Source organism: Lissotriton helveticus, chromosome 4_1, assembly GCF_964261635.1.
Source record: "Lissotriton helveticus chromosome 4_1, aLisHel1.1, whole genome shotgun sequence".
NCBI lineage: Eukaryota > Metazoa > Chordata > Amphibia > Caudata > Salamandridae > Lissotriton > Lissotriton helveticus.
The window spans coordinates 415,874,042-415,896,346 of NC_136063.1; the positions used below are offsets into that span (position 1 = coordinate 415,874,042).

General features: G+C 46.5%; 2 protein-coding genes across 2 annotated transcripts in view; one reads left to right on the forward strand and one right to left on the reverse strand.

The window, feature by feature from the left end:
- SPAG1 (sperm associated antigen 1) overlaps window positions 1-22,305 on the reverse strand; it is a 906,455-nt gene that overhangs the window by 753,052 nt on the left and 131,098 nt on the right. The gene's annotated exons all lie outside the window — the stretch shown is intronic.
- On the forward strand, window positions 2,168-2,648 carry LOC144828614 (dynein light chain 1, cytoplasmic). The gene has a single exon (XM_078686953.1). It carries the CDS (start codon window positions 2,228-2,230, stop codon window positions 2,495-2,497), a length of 270 nt encoding a protein of 89 aa, XP_078543079.1. The 5' UTR covers window positions 2,168-2,227; the 3' UTR covers window positions 2,498-2,648.

Genomic DNA, 22,305 nt, shown 5'->3' on the forward strand with positions numbered 1-22,305 from the left:
GTGGGAAGCGCAAAGTCGCGGATAAATTCCTCACAATCCTGAACCGTCCTGGTGCATACTGGTGTATATACCTCCTCAAGGTGCGTCGGGAACGCCTCCGCGATGTCAGTACTGGTGGTCACAAAGGCGCCTGACTTATCCAGCACCGCCGCCACCCAGGAGCGCTCTCTATCCCTACGCTCCAGCCATGCTAGGAGCTTTAAGGCTTTGTCTCCGACATCATATGTACGGTGTTGCGGGCCAGTGCCAAGGCCCGCGCCTCGCCCTCTGTTAGGGCCCTGAACTCTTTCTGCATCATCTCTATTGTTGATATCAAATTGGTCTCCATTATTTTTCTCTGCGACATTCCATACCATTATATGCAGGATCCTTTTGTTTTTAGTTATTTTTGGTAGCGTTCCATTTTCTTTCTATCCATGTTATTGATATTTGAGCTTAGTAATTGTGCAATTAGTTATGTATTGTTTCTCATTTGAAGGAATGGGGATGTGTTGGTGGTGGGCTGAGTAGAATGTGGTGGGTGTAATATTGAGTGAGGTGAGGGTTCCTGGGTTCTCAGGACTGCAGTTGCTGCCCTGAGCCTGGTGTTGTTGGCATCATTAAAGTTGACCCCTTACCATACAAGCATCATCATTTTTTTTCAGAGTCACAAGGTGGATGTGTAGTGGGCCAGTGCTAAACATTCAAATAAGAACTATGCACAAAGTTCAGAGAGAAGGAAATGAAATGAGAGACAGGTGTGAGTAGGTGGGGTATACCAACGGGTGAGGCAGTGGGACAGTCAAGGTAGAAAGATGTGCATTTGAGAGAAGTAGAAACAGAGAGAGGTGAGGTAGTGAGAGAAATATATCGGTAGAGAGCAAGTTTAAGGTACAAAGAGGGGTACAATGATGAGAGGCATGGAAAAAGTTAAGGGAATGAGAGAACTAAAGTAGAGAACACAGTAGAGACAGAGGGTGAGAAGAAAGAGATAAGGCGTGGAAAGAAGAAATGTTGCCCTTTTGATATGTTCACCCTAGATCTTGTTGACATTAGTGTCACATCCTGCTGGAGTATCAAGACATGCGTGATCAGCCTGCTGGGGTTTTACTTATCACACTTGGGACGCACTTCAAAGGGTGAGAGCCAGATGTCAAAACAATTCTTGTGTATCCACTGTCTGATTGCTGCTAAACCCTGCTTTGTTCTACTAGACTTCTGTCCCTGAGTTTCTTGGGGAGTACAGGGACTGCCTTAAACTGCATTTTGGCATTAGTGGGAGGACACTAGGATTATCTCAGTGCATACCCCTCACATGCCGTAAACCGTCCGAGCCCAGGGCCTAACCCTCAGAGCCCATGTTTAGTGTGACCGAAAACTACAGGCATTTTGAAAATGCCCTAAGTGAGTAGGATTAGCCTAGGGAATGTTTACCCCATTGGTTAGGGCATGCATAAGGGGTCATTCCCATGGACTAGCTCATGCCAGGCATAAAATGTGGCATCTACAGGCAGTCCCTTTAGAACACCCTTGAACCTGGGACTGGCTTGCCCAGAGGTCACTGAACTGGTTCTGAAAATCTCCATGACAAAGGGTGCAGCAGAAGGTAAACCTGGGAAGCATGTCAAGACGAGTAGGGATGCGTATTGCTAACCTGGCAAGTGGGCATTGGATAGCAAAGTGGATTCTGAGTGCCAGGATTATTTTCAGCACCAGGTCATTGCTTCTACCTCACATTTGGGACCACAGTAAAACAACTGGATAATGCAGCAAAACCTTCAAGTATTAGGCTGTTTGGCATCCCCTTCATGGCCAAAGGATGAGAATACCATAACTAACCAAGAATGACCGGTATAAAGTTTCTATGGTTTAATGAATTGAATTGAATGCGGTTCTTATTTAGCGCATACCGTCACCCTACGGATATCCAGGCGCTTCAGACTAGATAGAATTGACCAGGATGGAATAGGTCAGAGCAGAAAGTCAGGGAAAGGAATTCAGACCCTAGGAAAGAGCCAGGTTTTAAGATTCTTTCGAAACTCGGACAAGGAATGAATTTGTCTGATGTTCTGGGGTAGCTCGTGTAAACATAAACTAACAAAAAATACTACAGGCCAAACCTTAGGCAGAGTTCTAGACCAGAGGTCATTGGAAGTGGTAATTCCTTAAAATCACACAGTGGCACTCCGCGCGGGATCGAGAGAAAGGACAAGTGGACTGCAGCTGGGAGAAGAGCCAGGTGTCAAACATGTCTGAGAGAAAAGCAGTCATCAAAAATGCTGACATGTCCGAGGAGATGCAGCAGGATTCAGTGGAATGTGCCACGCAGGCCTTGGAGAAGTACAACATTGAGAAAGACATTGCAGCCCACATAAAAAAGGAGTTTGACAAGAAGTACAACCCAACTTGGCACTGCATTGTTGGTAGAAACTTCGGCAGCTACGTGACGCACGAGACGAAACACTTCATCTATTTCTACCTGGGCCAAGTTGCTATCCTTCTCTTCAAATCTGGCTAGAGTGGAGTATGAACTGATGAGCAAAAACCCAAATACAGACTTTGAAATGATTCCAAATGCCTGAGATGGGGCATAGCCTTGCCATGGGAACAATCCCTCTGTCTTTTGCTCCCCTTTCGATGTATGTCCTTATGTGATGGACTATGGAACCTGGTGTGCATACTGTTTCACGAGCCGTGAAGATCTTGAAGAAAGCTTACATTTGTATTTATTTTCAAAATGTTCTTTCAATAAATGTTCCTTTTTCATAAAAAAAAAATTTAAAAAAAATCACACAGTGGACTAAGGCTGTACATTGGCTCAGAATGTTTCTATGTGTGTCTCTAGAAGAAGAACAGAAGGATAAAAGGAGTAGAACACTATCTCAGATTCTCAAGCGAATAACTCTGGGGACAGAGGCAGTACATTTGATAGTTCACATACAAGAATATCCTACCACAAGTTGATTAAGCTCCTGGCCTATGTCGGTCTCCGTCTTCCGGTTACCAACTTATTGACTTGCGTGGACTTGGAGGGTATTATCCCTTCCAGGTGCCAGTTACATCAGTACACTTATCTGTTATTCTTTTAGTTACCTCTCTTTATCTCTCATAATTTCCACTATACTTAGCCCACATACAACAGACTGCCAGGTAGTCAGTTAGGTAGTGTAGGATGGAAACTTAGGCCCTGAAGACTGCCACAAACCTTCTGTAGCCTCTAGAGTTAGGAACAAACTTGATGATGTTAACAAACTACAGGTAACATACCAGTCGAAGTTTTCAGTTTACAGATGGGAGGCATTAATAGAAGTAATACAGTTTACCACAAGTTAATTATATGCATACGGTACGTTCCGGTTAGCTATTTTACATGAGACTCTGAGATAGAGTTCCATTACTATAATCATATTGGAACCACAGATACAACATTGGTAGGCTCCATTTTAAGAGCTGTCACTTGGGAAAGAATCCACATCCATGTTTAAAAGCTCCTCAAAATGGGTGAAGGGCAGGCCACATGATGAAGCATAATACCAAACAGATGGGGGAGGTTCAGCATCCTTTAAGAATATCTTTCATATAATTATGAGGATTCAGTATTCTAGTATATAACCACAGATTAAGTTGAGGCTTCACTTGAAACTCTTTATTTAGCTTCACCACCTATGAGCAGTCTACAACACAGATCCATGTTTGGCCTAAATAATTTCTTGTTAGTCTTAAGGTGAAAATATTCAGGCTGTGCTCAGGCTTTCCTACAGGATGAAGTGTTGGAACTGGACTCGATATGTAGAACTGAGATGCTTAGTGCATCAGGATTCCACAAATGGGCTCCAGGTAGGTAGGTCAGGAGCAGGCACACTGCAGCTCCAATTATCCAATGTCACACTGAGAATTAGTCATGAGAGCTGCAGACACAAAATATGACCTACAACCCTCTGGTCAAAGAGTGCATCTGTTTCCAGACCAAAGTTGATAAACATTAATGGTGAGGTAGGAGCTACAAAATGTTCAAGAAAATGTTTATTTTCAAAGAATGATGCTATGTTGTGGTTGAGCCTCAGCTAAGGAAGCAACACAATAGGAGAGCTTTCAGCTTACACAGTCAGAGGCCACTTGTGACGTTTTGAGATTGCATACTCCCAAGGAATGGAATAAGAACAGAGAGTGGAATGCGAACAAGTGAACAAAGACTGACACTATTAAACATTTATTCCTTAATTTTCATGGGCCTCACTGCTAGTACTGTCTGTTTGATGTCGTCAGAGGCAGTGCTTTACTCACGCACTGATGTGTTTTGTACTCTGGGCAATTATTCCCTGAGCTATTGAGGCACTTGGTCCTTCATCCCACCCTTTGCCGACATTACTGTGTAACACGTTCCAGAATCATCTATGAGGGGGTGTTTTTACAAAATGTGAGTTGGCACTGCTAAGTTGGTGCCTTGTATATGCACTTGTATTTTGCTTCCTTGTACTTAAAACAAGAGCAATGTCACATTGTTTTCAATATTAATAAACGTTATTAAAAACTACATTTCTCCAAAAACACACTCAAGACAACACTGCAACCAGTTTACCTTTATCCAAATCATTGTCAATTAAAATAGCCTCCCAAAGTCCAGGAGCAATATGCCTCCTGACCTAAGATCAGGGGTTAGTTATGCTGTCTGCTAGAAATACCATGCTGATCCCTTCACTGCTGACTCAGGGTCTGCTTATACATCTAGTGTCTCTAGAGGTAAATGAAAAGATATGAAGACATACTTCTGCCCCTTAGTGCAAACATCTAAATCTCAGTATTAATCAACTTTTATGAGCCCAAGGGGAACATGGTAGGCAGGAAGTTACTAAAACAGCCCGTGAGCATGTCCTCACCAAGGTCAGTCTACCAGAAGTGCCTCAAAGAATACCAGCATCCAAAGATCCTGCTCTCCTAGTAGGGACCATTTGTGTGTCAGTCTATACCCACACCACTAAATATCAACTCCAAGATGCTCAAGGCATCTGAAAATATACCTGGAACCTTAGGATTCAGTCATGGTCAAAGTATGATGGCGTGATTGGCTATCACTTGCAACTTGCTTCCAATCCCACTATATTACACAAACCTAAATAAAGACTATCAAATGACTGCCACATCACCTTAAAAGGATCGAATCCACCAGGGCATCACAACAAAAGAATCAAGGGAATCAATTGTATGGAGGCAATATTTAATTATAGGTCCGAGGTGAAAAACTCTGCTCATTGATATTTCACAAGTACCGGAGGTGCTCGACTCACATGGTATCCTACCACCTTCAAGTACCTCGGGATGTACATATACAGAGATACGCAAACAATACTAGAGGGCAACCTGGTGCGCGCTATCTCCTCGCTGAGAGCCCAGATGGGCTTCTGGAAGACTCTGCCTCTAAATGTGCCCAGCAGGATTGCACTATCCAAAATGATAGCTTTGCCCAGACTGCTATATCACTTCGCAAACCTCCCAATATATGTACCCACAAAGATCTTTCGCGACCTGGAGTCGATGATCCGTGGCATGATCTGGAACACCGGGCACCCCCGCGTGGCCCTGGCGAAACTGTACTCCCCGACTGCTGAGGGAGGGCTGGCAGTTCCTAACATGGAGCTGTACTACCTGGCCGCGCAGTTGCAATGGGTGACTCACTGGCTTAGCGGCTCACACCTAGACGACACAGCCACCGCTGCCTACCAATGGACCCATACGCAGGTGTGCGCCTTGTTTCACCCTCTGACCAAGGGACCCCGCCCTCTGCCCCTGCACGTGGCACGTAAATGCTTCATACGTAGCCTGAAACTGACCCAGGAAGTCAGGCCTTACGCCCCTGCGCTCCCCTGCTGGGCACCCCCCGGAGAGGTGGAACGGTGACGCCGCGTATTCTGGAGAGCTGAACTGCGGCTGGAGTGGAGACCATGGGCAATCTCTACGCGGATGGCACCATACTCCCATTTGCGGTACTGTCAGAGGGCACGGGTCTGCCAGCAGGGCAATTCCTGCTCCACGCGTCTATACTACGGACATACACGGAATCCTGGGGAGATATACATGATGAGCCACCGATACACCACCTACTGCAATACCTACATGTCATGGGCAACGGCTCCCACATCATACACTGGCTGGCGCAGGCCCTCCTTATGCACACGCAAAAGACAACACAACCGATTCGGGATAAATGGGCGGCGCACCGAGGGAGGGACTGGACGGACAAGGAATGGACCCAAATATTGGCTGGCCCTGTGAATATCCCACGCAATTCCCGCTTCCGGACGATTCAGTTATACATACTGCACCAGGCATACCTATCGCCGGACAGGATCAACAGGTACTTTATGGTAAACACTGCCACCTGCCCCAGATGGGACTTGCTGGGCGCAGACATCCTGCATATGCTCTGGCTTTGCCCCTCTCTAGCCACATACTGGGGGGAGGTGACTTCTCTCCTGTCACATAGCACAGGCCCGGGGCTGCCACACACGTGGGAGGCTTGCATTCTCGGGCTCTACACAAGAACCAAACTCAATAAGACACAAGCTAGGTTCTGGGACCTCGGCCTTATCACAGCCAAGCGGCTGCTCACCAAACACTGGCAGCAAAAAGACCCGCCACTCCCCAAATACTGGTATGCGTCCTTCACCAACTGGGCTAGAGCAGAAAGTATGGCGCTGCACCGGGAGGAGATAGCGGGCTTACGGCAGTTCCCGATAGCACAGCTTTGGGACGACATCCTGGGTTCCCTCCAGGGGGAGGGCACGACTAGAGGGCTCGCTCAAGGACCGCCATAGCTGGGATGACACTGCTAGGGTGCCCGTAGCAAGGACCAGGACGCAAGTTGTGCCCCCCCCCCCTCCCCATGGCACTCGCCAGGTGGCCTACCTCCCCCCCAGATGCCCCGCGCAGTGGCTACACCACGTATCCGATGAGCTAGCTGCAGGCCTAGACGACCGCCCATGCGGGGGACAACTAATTCATGACATGTTGCAATGTCCTCCTAGATCCTTTCTCGTAGCATCGCACCCACAGGCACACTCTCCCCTACCGCCTCCCCTCCTACACTCACACTCACGTTCTTAGTTTCGGAATCTTGTCTCCCAGACATAGCCTTGTCTTCCTCACACACTACAAACAGAAGGCCCACCTGGCTACATGTCCGGCCTCGGGACTGGACGCAGGTGACGTCTCCCCACTATACACCATGGCTATACTATTTGCCCGTCTGACACATCACACAGTTCGTTGACAGCCCGTTGGGCCATACCGCTCACCGTGGCTGTCTCAAACCGCGACACAGACAGACTGAACATATGCGCTACTAACCCCTATCTCATTGACGCACCTCCATAATTCGATGTTACAACCCATGGGTTTCGGTGTCGTAGATACCGGAGAGTTGCGCGAAGGAGCAACCGCAGATTGAGACACACCGACGAGAGTTATTTTGTTTCTAGAGTTATTATGTTTACTTATAAAAAAAAGATAAAACAAGACGTCATTTGACAGAGTCACTGACTATTGAGCATATGTGGCATGGAAACTTGTACTTAACGGATCATTTACCGCTGATAAGGCTGAGGAAATTGAACACCCCCCTCCATGCCCCTTTATTCCACCATGAAAATGCGATGATGCAGCCGGCCCACGGGGTTGTAGGCTTTGCTATATGTACTGCTCTCTTGATTACTAATAAACGTCTTTAAAAAAAAAAAAAAAAAAATTTGATATTTCACAAGTACTAGCCAATGAGCAAGACTTGGTTCAACAAAGCTTCTAATTTTGCTTTTACAATCTCCTCAGGTTACTGAAAACACCCTTGCAGTGCTGGGCCCTTGGGAGTATCGTTTATCATTATCTTCCCAAACACTACCTCTTGCACGGCCCACAAAGGGCCCAGCTACAAGCTCTTTGAATACTTACATAGCAGATGTGTCTCCAGCTAGACAACACCCTCCATTCAAGCACTGGTCTGTGCCTCCAACCCAAGCAGCTCCATCATTGCACCTAAAATAAGCATCTAACTATAAAGAAACGCATTCTCTTTTTTTTTTCCAGATTGTATTGGCTTTCATACAGCATACAAAACAATTGGGTCAATCATCATGCTTCTGTTCCATGGAGAACAAATAATACCCAAGAAACTCCCGTCCTCCCTTCCCTATGAGTCGGTGCAGCTTTCTCAAAGTAAACTCACTTAGCGTGGCCAGTGAGAGGACCCCGGATATTGGCCAGGGAGACACGAATCATAGACCATCAAACGTTAATTCCCATTAAATAACAAGGTATGCATGATGTAGAGCACAGTGGGTGGTATAGCACTATTTTAAAGGAATTATGGTAAACCTTCAGGTGATTCCACAGGAGTGCTGATCAAGTCAAAGATGGTGGGTATGGCTTGTTCCAAGCTGCCAGTATCAGGTAAATCACTCCCATTAGGAGGTGCCCTACATGGATCCTCTCAGGTTTGTTCATCGCTTTGACTTGGGGGATCTTACTGCCCCAGTATTACTACTTCAGGTACTTATGAAATTGCTTACAAAAGTTTTGCGCTTTTGGGCAGGTCCACCAGACATCAATGGCAGAACTGTCCTGTGAATTACTCCTCCAGCAAATCCTCATTGTACAGAGGTAGGTTTGAATTTCTGCACAGCTGTACCAGTTGTATATTAGTTGAAGCATTGTTCCTTGTGTTCAGTGCTTTTGTAGTTAATTTATTACAACCTTCAATAATACTTAACGTTCCTCATTACTTATTTCCTTGCCTAAATCGTGTTCCTAGGATTGTTACCCGCACTTCTAGCCTGATTCACCCTTTTTAAAGAGCTCATACATGGCTCAAAAAAGTCCCCTGAATGAGGTGCATTGAATCACAAATTGCACACAGCAAGTCCCACAGTCTCTTACGTATCACTGGCCTATCCACACGGGCTCACTTTATTAGTTTCCTGTGTAGTCCACAGTTTTAAAAGTTGCATATGTGAAGTGTGATAGTCTCTCCAAAGATTTGGGCTGGTCTGCCCTCCTCAAGTCCTCAGTTTGATCATAATTCACCTTGAGATCCTTGCCCTTGCCCCTCCCCCACATAAAAAACGGACCTTTGTCTGTAACAGTGTAAGCTTTTCTTTGGGGATTGAGGTAGACAATCCCTGAAACAGATATAACAATGGTGACATTCAGTTAATTTTCATCATGGTCAACCTTCCTATCCATGACAGAGATCTCCATTTATTTAAATCTGCTTTGATTGTCGGTTTAAACAGAGGTCAATAAGCTATTAACAACGTGGATAAGGAGTCAGTAAGGTTGAGCCCTAAATATTGACTAGATTTACCCGCTTAAATAAATTAGCAGGTCAATTCAGCCTATGGACCTGCTCCTCAGGTAGGGTTAAAAGTAATATCTCCGATCTATCTTTACTAACTTTGAAGCCATCAACATGCTTGCATAGTTCTAGCTGAGCAAGAAGAGCTACCAATTAAAATAGTGGGTAATATAACATTTAAAGCACGTCTTCAAAAAATAAGCAAATCTATCTTGTGTTGCTCGTCACCAAAAGGAATTACCAAAATCTATGGGTGCTGTCTAATGGAGGATGCTGAGAAGTCTATTTATAAATCAAATAGAAGCGGGGATAAAGGACAGCTCTGACATGCTCCCCTACCAAGAACAGGTTACTTACCTTCCATGATGGATGGATCCTCTAACCACGATTCCTTAACTTAGAAGATCTCCCAGGCTCCAGATGGGACACAGAGAATTTTGTAGCAGTTCTCCCATGTGCTTATAAGTGACATTGTTGGGCTCTAATTTGACTTCTAATGCACCCCGAAAGTGACAGAGCAAAACCGCATAAAATTGTCACCCCTGTGTGCCTGTTTCAGTTTATCTTTTCCCTTTTCACACCATCAGAAGCAGGGTGTGAACAATTGTTAGTAACAGTGTGTGGATTACTAACTTGGGACCTCTTCAGATGTTAAAAAGAGGCCACTCCACAGACAGTGGAGGTGGGGCGGAAGCTACAAATATGCAGTTAGGTATAGTAATCACCACAAACAGCATTACAGATAGAAATTTGTCTTTGATGATTTTTGTAGCTGCAGATTGCTCACAGAGTCCAGACGTGTAGAGAGCAATTAAGCATACACTTGAAGAGCAAATACATGAGGAATGTCAACACCAGGTTAAGGTCCCACAGGGGCATCACAAACGGTTCAAGAGGGAACATGTGTGTTAAAACTATAATAAACCTCATCACACCAGGTGACCTAAACAAGACTGTTGGTCCAGCAAACGCTGAAAAGCCAAAAGAGTCAACAAATAACCTTTTACACTGCCCACTGAAAGTAACCAACAAAAGAACATCCGACAGCTCCAATTTTAAGGTGTCAGTGTCCGAGGTGCTACATCAGGTTGCAAACGTGTCCCTGCACCCAGTATAGATTGAATTTGTAGAGGGGAGTCTAGAGGCGAGGACGACATCCACCAATGCAGAACTGCTAACACTCAATCTCTAAGCATAGAAGTGTAAATTGTGAAATTTCAGATGAATGACCCTGCCCTGTTGCTGAGGCAGAAGGTCCTCCCTAAAAGGAAGGCTCATCAGATGGTAGATGCTCATGGCACAGCAGTGGTCTGTACCACAATCTCCTGTCCCTATCTGTGGCACTTAGGATGACTTGGGCCTGGTCACGCTTGATCTTCTTCAGAACTTGGGGCAGGAGAGTTAAAGGAGGGATTCAAGAGTCCCTTTTTCCATTACAGCTGGAATGCATCTCCTAACAAATGCTCTTGCAGAAACTCCAACACACAAAACTGCACATTTTTACAGTGGAAAAAAGATCTAGCCAGGGCTTTCCACACTGCTCAAATACGCCTTACACCACCTTAAGATGCAGACCGTCACTTGTGATCTGCCTGAAGAAGTCTTCTCAGTTCATCCACTCTGGCATTCAGGGATCCAGCCAGTTGCTTGGCTATCAGATGATGTTCTGGTGCTCCAGCTACTTCCAGGAGTGCAGAGCCTAGTGGCCATGGGCCCTACTCCGCCCTGCTTGTTGCAGTATCACCTGGCAGTTTTGATGCCCATGAGAACCTGCACCAGCCTTCCCTGACTGATGAAAGGAAAGCCTTCAGGGCCAAATGGATGGCCTGTAGCTCCAGTAGGCTGATGTAGAGCTGGCCCTCCACAGGAGATCAGTGGCCTTTGATCTCCACCTCCCCAGACCCTTCCAACCTAGTACATCTGTCACCCCTGTTGGATCTGTGTTTGGGAGGGAGGCCTGCTACAGGACAAATTGTGGTTGACCAGCCTTCACTGTAGATCTTTGGGCCTTCTCTCCCAAGACCTGGATGGTGTCAGGAACGGGGTCAAGATGCTGGGCCCACTAGGATTTCAGGATCCACAGCAGGGCTCACATGTGCCACCTTGCACAACTGACAAGGAGGATGCACAAGTCTAAGAGGCCCAGAAGCCTCAAGCTACCCTCACCAGGATCCATCACCGAGCTGGATATATTTGATCATAGCTTGAATATCCCAGAATCGTTGCAGCAGAGGAAAAGTCTTGAACTCCACAACCCAATAAATGGAAGTTTGTAAAGAAATCAGGTGGGAATTTGGCTTGTTTATGATAAACCTCAACAATGTCTGGAGTTCCACTGTTATTCGAAGATTGTCCATGACTGACTGTGGCGAGAAAGCATTCAGCAGTCAGTCGTCAAGTTACGGGAATACAGGAACTCACAACCTCTTAGGATGGACAGCAAGCACCACCATCCCTTTTTTGAATATCCATGGGGCACTGGAGATGCCAAATGGTAGCCCGGTAAACTGAAAACACCCCTAGCCAACCTTGAAATACAGGAAACCTGTGGAACTGCAGGAAAGGTATATGAAAATACACACCCTTTAAGTCCATGGAAACCATCCAGTCTCCTGTGTTTAGGGCAAAAATGGATCTGAGCCAATGTGAGGAATGCTATTTTGTTGCTAGACAGGAAGGGATAAGGATAAAGGTTCAGGAAAGGCGTGAGGCCCCCAACGTTTCAGGATGACGAAATAGTGGGAATAACAAGTCTTGGCTTTCTCCGAATTCGGTACCTACTACATGGCACCTAAGGAGAGCAACAGGCATAGAACCTGCAGTAGGATCGACAGATGCTACTCTGACATGCGTTCTGGTGTGGGAGGATCATTGGGGGGAGGAGAGAAAATATACTGCACAGCCCTTTTGAAGAAAATGCATGACCCATCTGTTGGCAGTGATGGGTCGTCAACTTGGGCGATAGTGTTGAATATTGTCCCTTTCATTTGGGCATAAGCCACTAAACACAAACTTGTTGGCTATTGTAGCTGTGAATGGGGGATTGGAGGGCTGGGTCCCCTGCTTGTCTGTGTGCTGGCTTCCAGATGCATCTCTGAAAAGACTGAGCTGTCCACTGTATCAATGATTGGGAAGGCTGTTGCTGCCTATACATCATCCTCATTCAGTAGCCCCTAACTTTGCAAAGCTGGTGGATAAATTGCTTTGTTGTGGTCAACAGCCCTAAGGCACACATTGTAGCCCTACTGTTTTTAAAGCATTTCAGAACTGAACACAGCTTCTCTCCAAAGAGGCAAGACACATCAAATGAAATGTACATCAACAATACCTATACATCTTGAGAATAATATAATAATTGCTGGCGATCTAAATATGACCTTTGAGCCGCTCACAGTAGGCGACTGGTATTCAGGGGAAGAAGAGGATTCCCAGTGGGGGATCCCTAAATTGGATCTAAAACCAATAGACAGATGGACAGATAGCATAATCCAGATAAATGCAATACGTAATGAAAGAGGACTCAGAGCATTAAACGTAAGAACAGTGAGCGATGGTCATGGAGAAAACACCTTTGATAATGGCCGCTCAAAAAGTAGGATTGATTATGTTATCTGTAATATCGCAATTTGGCATTTGATAAAAGATATGAAGGTTGTTTCCAGGCAGGGGAGCGATCACAACCCCCTATGCATTACTCATCAATTCTGGGAAGGGGAGCCAGAGGGGTCCGATCAGGGAGAGGAGCCCATAGCCGATATTGTCCCAACAAATGACACGAGGAGGGTGAGGTGGCCCCATGTTGTAACGAACAACACGGTGTTGGAGAATATTAGTGATGAGCTGAACAAAACCACATCTGAAATGGATACCATACTGAGGGCAGAAAACGTGACAGAAAAAGACCTGAGAGACATCACTAATCTACACGATAGCTTCTTTGGAAATATAAAGGGCCATTTTTTTAAGGTAGGTCCCAAAACCAGGAGAAAAACTAAATCCCCCAAGAGCGCAGGATGGTATAATGAGGGTTGCAGAACTGCAGGAACATCCATTGGAACTGCAATTAAAAGAAGAGACCCTATTGCTGTGAGGGTAGCAAGTCAGGATTACAAAAAAAGCATCCACAGAGCAAAGAAACAATGGGATGAGGAACTCTGGCAAGACCTCAAATCAGCCAGTGTTGCTAGGGACTCCAAACTCTTTTGGAGTATTGTTAAGAGGGGGAAAGGAGGACACCCTGAAGCACCAATAAACCACGTAACGCAGAGCATGTGGGTAGAGTATTTTGGTCCCCAATACGCATGCCGTCCTGAGGACAAGCACAGAGAACTTATGAAAAACATTTTATACTTAGTCGCACCCTTCAATATCAATGACACAGCAGTGGCACTTGACTCTGTCTCGAGGGGGAAAGCAGCAGGACCTGATGGGGTCCCTGCAGATGTTTTTCTTCACGATAAAAAGCACTGGGGACTTTATATAACAAAGTTGGCCAATGCCGTGGCACTAGGGGCACCAGTACCAAAGTCTTGGCAAGGGGCCGTCATAATCCCGGTGTACAAGAAAGGCGACAAAACACAGCCTGGGAATTATAGGCCTATTAGCCTGTTAGACACGGTACAAAAGGTGATTGGAAAAATGACCCTAGAGAAAATATTGGCCTGGGTAGAAGAGAAAAACATTTTGTCCCCCTTTCAGGCTGGATTCCGCAAATTAACTAGCACTACAGACCAGATATTCAGATTTACACTATTATATTGGAAGACGGTAGTACTAGGAAAAGGCAGCATTTATGCAGCGTTCATAGATTTACGTGCAGCCTTTGATTTAGTCCCTAGATCCCAGATGTTGAAAGTGCTAGGCGAGATGGGTATGCCGCCAACGATCCTAACACTCGTGATGAGGTTGCACGAGTCAAATTATGCAAAAATACAATGGGGGGGTCATAGCCAAGTAACCTCTGAATTCCCGGTAGACCGTGGGGTGCGCCAAGGTTGTCCTATGGCCCCCACGCTCTTTTCATTGTACATTAATGGGGTAGTTGAGCGTATGTTGTTGGGAAAAGTAGATGCTCCTAGTCTGGCTGGAGTGAAAACTCCAATTCTACTATTCGCAGACGGCATGCTCATTATATCTAAAACCCCTAGTGGATTACAGCGAGCCCTGAAGATTTTTGAGGTTTTTTGTGTTAACCGGGGGTTGGAAGTTAATGTTACGAAGACAAAGCTCATGGTATTTAATACCCACCATAGCTTTAGAGGGAACTTCTTTATGGATGGACAAAAAGTGGAAATGGTATCGGACTTTGTATACCTAGGTATCCACGTGTCAAAAGGAGTAAAATGGGGGAAACATATAGAAATGGCGGCATTAAAACTCCGCCAAAACGCGGGAGCCATAAGTCGGGAGCACAGGAAGTCCCTGACCAAGCCGGTTCAGCCAGCACTGCAAGTATATGACGCGCAAGCCCTAAGTTCGGCCCTTTATGGTGCCGAAATATGGGCTTATGATAAGTTAGCATCACTAACGCTTGTGGAAAATAAATTCCTGCGCAATCTTGTAGGCCTCCATAAAAGTACCCCAATGCAACCGTTGCGTTATGATCTAGGCAGGAAAGCCCTCTCAGATATGGCTAGACTACGACCTATTTTATATTGGCGCCGTATCTGGGTCACTCCTGAACTTACGCATTATGCTCAGGGATTCCTGGATGTAATCAAAACTGACATATTCCACAAGATAACCTGGCTCAAAGAACTCCACAAAGTATTGGGGATAATGGGTATGCAGGGGCTGTGGGAGAACCCCGAGACAGCTCAGTTCCCATCCAAAGACGCCCTAAAAGAAAGGTACTGGGAAATGGTTGCCTACCGGAACTGGAATGATGTGGATCCCTCCACTATGGAGGGTCGCTTCCTGGAAGCAAAAGTTTCTCCTAGCTTAGAGCCTTATTTGGACAATATCACAAAGCCGGAGGATAGGAAGCTCTACTTCCAGTTCAGAGCAGGGTCACTCCCCATAAGATCATTAACCGGTAGATGGGGTAAAGGTAATACTTACGCATTATGCTCAGGGATTCCTGGATGTAATCAAAACGGACATATTCCACAAGATAACCTGGCTCAAAGAACTCCACAAAGTATTGGGGATAACGGGTATGCAGGGGCTGTGGGAGAACCCCGAGACAGCTCAGTTCCCATCCAAAGACGCCCTAAAAGAAAGGTACTGGGAAATGGTCGCCTACCGGAACTGGAATGATGTGGATCCCTCCACTATGGAGGGTCGCTTCCTGGAAGCAAAAGTTTCTCCTAGCTTAGAGCCTTATTTGGACAATATCACAAAGCCGGAGGATAGGAAGCTCTACTTCCAGTTCAGAGCAGGGTCACTCCCCATAAGATCATTAACCGGTAGATGGGGTAAAGGTAATTCTAAAATATGCCCGGCGTGTAAAAGTGAAAGTGAGACCATCGCCCATCTTCTTTTTGTTTGTAGGGCCTATCTAACCCCCCGAGGTGTTTGGCCAAAGACGATGTGCAAATTGCTAGGCACAAGGGACAGCATGGTGGCCTTAAGAATAATTTGCACTACCACCTTGCCGGTTATTACAGTTGCGGTCGCAATATACTTGGGGTGGGCATGAGCCATTAGAAGAAAACTTGTGGTGGGCTTGACCCCCTTGATGTGATTGATTTGTCTTCCTTAATTTGGGTGTCTCTGTAGAAAAATGTAAATGTTCAAACTGTGTTCTTGTGGGCATTAACTATAATTATTGTTTAATTTAACGGGTTTTTTAAACTGTAGTCAATATGCTTTCTTTTAATGGTTTTTAATCGTATTAACATTTATTATGAATTTTGTGACTTGTAAATATTTTAGTAACTAACACAACTGTTTATATGCTGTATGCTTTTATGAGTTTTACTTCGAATAAAGCAAATTTGACTGACTGACTGACTATAGATCACCAGAAAACCTGATTGATTTCATTCAGGCGTACCTGCGAAGCACAACACTAAAACCAACTGCCCTACCAATGCAGTCCGTGGTATCCTAGCCTGCGCAGATGACAGTGTCCTACTGTTCATTGATTCTCCAAGCAAAAGAGGCGCATATGGTCTATAAGGTACAGCAGGAGCTTGCCAACGTCCCAATGGGTATGTGTGTATCATTCCCAGAGACAGAATGGGTTTATTGATCTCATGTCCAGGCTGGCAGAAGAAAACATTAATTTGCCAAAGTCATCAATCGATTAGGATTCTCTATCCGGGGTATTGGGTGTAAATGAACCAGGATTCACCAGCCCGGACGAAGATTGTACAATAAAAGTTTCTGGAGTAGGGTGGTTGTTGAATTGTTTGGGCCACCAGATGCAAGCCTATACCACCTGGCCACCTAGTGACTAAGAGACAGGCAAGAACATGGTCTGGACCAGATAGCCATCAAAGTATCCATGAGGGTGTCATTAAGTGGAAACAAAGGTCTCGCTGCAAAATGTATGTCAAAACATTTGTTTTGGTCTCAATGGAGGGCAGCTGTAATTCTAGTACCTCAGAGTCCCTTCAAACTACCACATCAAAATAAGCATGTTTTCCAAGCCCACTGGCATTCTGTAAATCAACGGTACAAAAGGGGTCCCACCCCCTTTTGTACCGCTTTTGGCCGCCATAAGGGGTCCCACCCCCTTTTGTACCGCTTTTGGCTGCCATAAGTGTGGCAGGGTATGCTCAGACGTGAGTCCCTTGCTCACTTTGCCACTGGATTCAAGCAAGCCAGGCTGAAGACGGCTGTAATGACAGAAACCGGTCATCGGAAGCTTGTTTCCGGTCCAGGGAAGGCATGGCTTGGCAGTTCGGGCTGGACTGTTCCCATGAGGCACAGGGTCAAACTGATTTGAATATAGCCATGTCTGAACTGGGGTGGCAGAGTGGGCTAAAGAACGGTGATGGATTAAACCCAGATCTTTTGACTGGGTGTGAGTGTTTGATTGGTTCGGATGCTCCGTCCATCACCACCCCCTTTTGTACCGATTCTGTAAATCAAGGCATAAGGCATCATCAGTATAATGTGGGGGAGCAAGCCATCCTCTTAACCATCATCATCAGTATCCTGAGGTGCACCCTCAGAGGATGAACCAAAAAGAAAAAAGAGTCTACTGAAAGTTGCGTCGAGGTAGATTAGAGTAAACCTGCACAAAAATGGCTGCTCTCTTATAATTATGTCCAATTACCACAGGGGAAACCCATTAAACCAACACGGCATCCGGGAAATACAACTAAATTCAATACAGTGATGCGTCTGGTATTGTTTTTCAAAGTTCTTAATTTTAGGACCGATACCTTAAATTATCTGTCCACTGTTTTTTAATAACTTCTTGACTGAACCTCTATCTTTTACTTCTTTTTCGTTCATCTAGTAGCTATTTGAACACTTATATAAATCACCACAGACAACAAACTGGTTTGCGTAATTTTTTAGTAGAAAAACCAATTGTATTTATCATAGAGGAAAATTAATTTTCACTTTTCTTCTCTAACTTTTTTTCATTTTATACATATATATACACTTTTACCACATTTGGCATGTATCTTTAAACAATATTTACAATATATAAACAAACATAAATGTGTAACTTTCTCCTGTATCGTTTTTTGGTTCAAATGCCCAACGTTTTTGAGTAAGGAAATCTGGGGTACTTTATTATATAACCTTAATTCCTTTATCTAGATCACCACATTCACAAATTAAAGCCTAGGAAGCTCAAATCACTTTTTTGCTTCTTTTTTCAAGGCTATCATGAAGTCTCTCAAATTCAATTTCAACGTTTTGTTGTGGTGTCAGATTGTATCAACAGTCGACGCGTTTTAGCCTATAAATTATTTTAGGCCTCTTCAGGACTTTGGGCAACACAATACACAATTACCTGCATGAAATTGCAGTCTGATTCATAGTGTACTTGTAGCACATCGGTAACGCATCAACCCTATTAAGGGCGTTTCCGGTACAGGGCAAAGCCCCAACCTCGGTATTCTGAAAGTAGGACCGTCTGATATAAAACGTCCCGGGTCAATCAAAGTTCATCCAGACGACTCTACACGCTCAGCGCAAATCACGTCAGTGCTGAGTAAAGGATTCAATCCACACTCGAAGGATCACGCAGTAAAAAGATTCCTTCACGTCAACGCTTGCAGAAAAAGCTCTCTTATAATTATGTAGCATAATGCTGGTTGAACTTGTGCAGGTGTCTGGCACAGGATCATCAACTGGCGGCAATGAAGTTGGTACCCATGTTGGGGCAACTGGGATTGGCGTGGCCCTTGGGCTGGAGTGGAACTTTATATGGGAGTTTACATGGGCCCAGTTACAGGTTCCAAAGCGAGGAAATGCCAGGGGTCTGGTATTAGGGCCCAGGGCGCCAAACGATGCAGGAAAAAGACCCAACTCAAGGCCCCTGCAGTTTAGTGGAACCCGAAGATGCACCAGAAGGGGCCAGGAGAACACTAAAGAATTGCAAAATGGCCTCTTTGAAGGTTTCCATCTGGTGTGGGGTCGCTGACAGCCCCAGGAACTTTTGGCATGTTGGGAACAACTAAGGTATCTATTCTGTGGCCAATGACCTTCACTGAGTGTGACTTAAATCTTGACACTTTCAAACCTTCTCTTTGAAGTCAGATAGACGAGTCCCACTTCGCATTATTTTGCTTGCAATTGGACTTAGGTGAAGATTTCAAGTGGGAAGTGGAGGGCCACTGAATGGACCTGTGAAAGAGACTGTGACTGTGAATTGGAGCCGGACCTGAATGAAGACTGACTTCTTTGTTTCGCAATGTGCAACTTGGCCTCCTGACCTAGTCACCTTCGGGTGCATCAACACACATTTGTCACATGTCTTTAGCTTGTGTCCAGAACCCAGGCATAAAAAGCACACAACTGGTCTCATGGCCGACATCTACTTCCTGCAGTCATGTCACAGCTTGAATCCTGTAATATTCGGTGGGGACATTGTTACCTGACACAGTTTGTAGTTTTGGGAAGACCAATAAAGGTGGAGCTCCGCTGATCCAGAGTGCAGCTCGCACTCTGGATCAGCGCTCAAAGGCATGCAGTGGTGGAACTTATATGTGGCTCCCCTCAATCACTTCCAGGTTGGCATGGATTCGGAGCAAGCAGCATGATGCCACCTATCGGCGTGTGGGAGTATTGCTACAAAATTCTTTGGATCCACTCTGACACCTGAGGGATATTTTAGGGGGAGGAATCTGTGGTTGGAAACATCCATTAAAACCAAAACTCCCGGGGGAGGAGCCTAGCTCGCGACCGAGATGGCCGCGTTTTAGCTCGGCTCCGTTCAACCACCTGTTTTCTTCGATTATCCTGTATTTCTCCTGCCCCGGGAAGCCCTCCTTGCGGTGTTTCGGTGCCGCGGGCTCTTTGCGGACACTTACCCGTTGCTTTGGTGATCCTGGGTGCTGTCGATCCTGTGCGGTGGTCCCGCTCGGAGCCTTCGGGGCGGACTGGCCTGGACCTCCTGGCAGCGACGGGACGTGACGTAGCGCGATGGTCGGCCCTTGCTGGCGCTGTGGATCTGGTTGCGGAGGCTGATGTGCGAATAGGCCGGCTGTGCCCGTTGGCGGACCCGACTGGCCTGGGCCTGGGGGTGCGGACGCTGCCTCCTGCGGGGGAGCCTCCTCATTTATCCGGCTTGGTCCCCCCCTTTGTTCCCCGGCCCGGCCATTTTGAATTTTCCGCCCGGGCTCGGAGAACGGGGCCGGCGGCGCGAGGGGGCCTCCGAACATCCTTCTTCTGGTGGGTCTCCTTCCTGCCTTGGGGCGCCCCGCCGCAGTTCAGCTGACCTCCTTTTGCTTTGGTGTTGCTCCGGCCGGGGCCCCCGACGACCGAGGGCTTGCTGGGCTCCTAAGATGGCGGCCGACCCTGAGAGTCTCTGCCGGGCCCGGGCGAGCACTGGGGGCCCGCCACACGGCCCGGATGTCGGATCTTATGAAGGGTTTCCTGCACTTCAAGTTATCCTGGATGCACTATACTCCTGGCGGACCTCCGTGGCTGCACCTGTTTCCCCTGTGGAGGCGGACCCAATTTTTGATTTAGGCGGGCCCCCGTCGTTGGATTATGCTTCCTTGTTGCAGGGTACGGCTGATGTGCTCCTGGTCTCTGTGCCTCCGGCGGAGACCGCATCCTTGAATTGGAGACTCTCCGGCGCCCTTCGTCGTCCTGCTTTGTTGCCTCGGCCGCCGGTCTGCGGTCCATTTGCATCCTGTCCAGGCCTCGATGATCCTTTCTGTTTCTCATCGCGTCGGCTCCCCGGCCGGGACGCCTGTGCCGACCCAGCTGGGCTTGCCTCGTTGGACTTGTCTATAGAACTGTGCCTGCGGTGCGAAGATTGTCTCGTAACTTTTTTCTATTCTCCGTATTTTCTTTCACGTTTCTCCTCAGGACTGCCGCTGGATTTCCTCCTGAACCCTGTGTCCCTCGTCGTTTGGACTTTGTTTGTTTGGATGACTACAACCTTGGACAAAAGCGGACAGGGCTGAAATGACTTATTATATGCGGTAGTCTTGTTTTTGATCTATGACCGACATGTGCTGTTGTGCTGTTGCGTAACTTCGTGGGACTCCTGAAACTTTTCCTGATTTCGTTTAACTTCCCGTGGGCTCTGCCTCTCCCCTTTTCACAGGTGGTGGGATGGTTGCAGATTATCCTGTTTTTTGCCCTCTCCCGTGTGTGATGTTCCTTTCTTTCCCTGGCCCTTCTCTTTGCCTTTGTTTCTACCTTGCTTCTTTCTCCTATATTTCGGGTTCTATTTTAGGGCGACAGGCACGCTGCTGGGGGGTTGGCCGTAGCCTTCTGCAGGGGTGTAGGGTGGGCTTTAGGGGTGGGTGGGGGGGTCTTTAGCTGTTTTTGGGGGATCTTTTTCCTCCTTTCTTCTCCCTTTTTGGTTCTATGGCCCTTGTGTATCCCTTCTTTCGGGGCTCTGTCTCGTCGTCTGTCCCCCTGGTGTCTTTCTGGGGTATTTTTCCGGTACCACGATGATTCTGATTTGCTGGGTGTGTTTTTTATATTTCCAATGTCTATTTTGTATCGGGTTATGGTTTTCCTGTTTCGTCGCCCGGGGGTGGGTGTTTGGATAAGAGTCCCTTCCTTTTCTTCTTCCCCCTTCCTTTCCCCCCCCCCCCCCCCCCCCCCCCCTTACGCGGGGTTTCTTTCTTTTATTGGGGGTCCGTTTAGTACTGTTCTTGTATTTGGGTCTTTTTCTGTGCTGTTTGGTGGGATGGGTGGAAGCTGCGATGGGCGGGCATTGGACGGTGTGTGCGATGGCCTTTCCTCATGTCTGATGTTTTGACCGGTGCTTATTGGTATGCCTATTTCGTGTTTGTTTCTCCTGTGTTTTTACGATCATTGTATCGCTGCCCGCCGCGGCCCCGCCCCTTTGGATTGTCTCTTGGCCCGCCATACTCCTGTACTCCCTAACCCGTCCTTTAAAAATACGAAAACTACCTTTCTAATTCTTATCTCCTGTGATCGCTCTAAGATGCTTGTTATTTCTCCTGTTTCTTTGCCTTTGTATACTGTGATACTCTGCGCATTGCTCCTGACATTCGGCTATGTGGTGGCCAGCCCGGTGGGTTGTAGGCCCGTATTTGTGAGCTCTTTCTGTACAATAAAGGTTTTCAAAAAAAAAAACAAAAAACAAAAAAAAAAAAACTCCCCTTCCTTGGGACAGAAACACCACTGAAATAACCACTATAGCAATTGGGCTTGTCTGAACTCAACTGAAGTTATGTTCACAAGAAGACCTTTCCCCAATATACTCAAGAAAGGTTTTGTTCTTTCTTGCTTTAGGTTGCCCCCTATTCCATTGCTATTGCTCACTGCTATCCTTTCTGAGGTCAGGAGAGTGACAGTCCTCCTCACAGTCTGAGATTTCCTGAACTTTTGGCTGATTCCACTGATTTCACCAATATTACAAG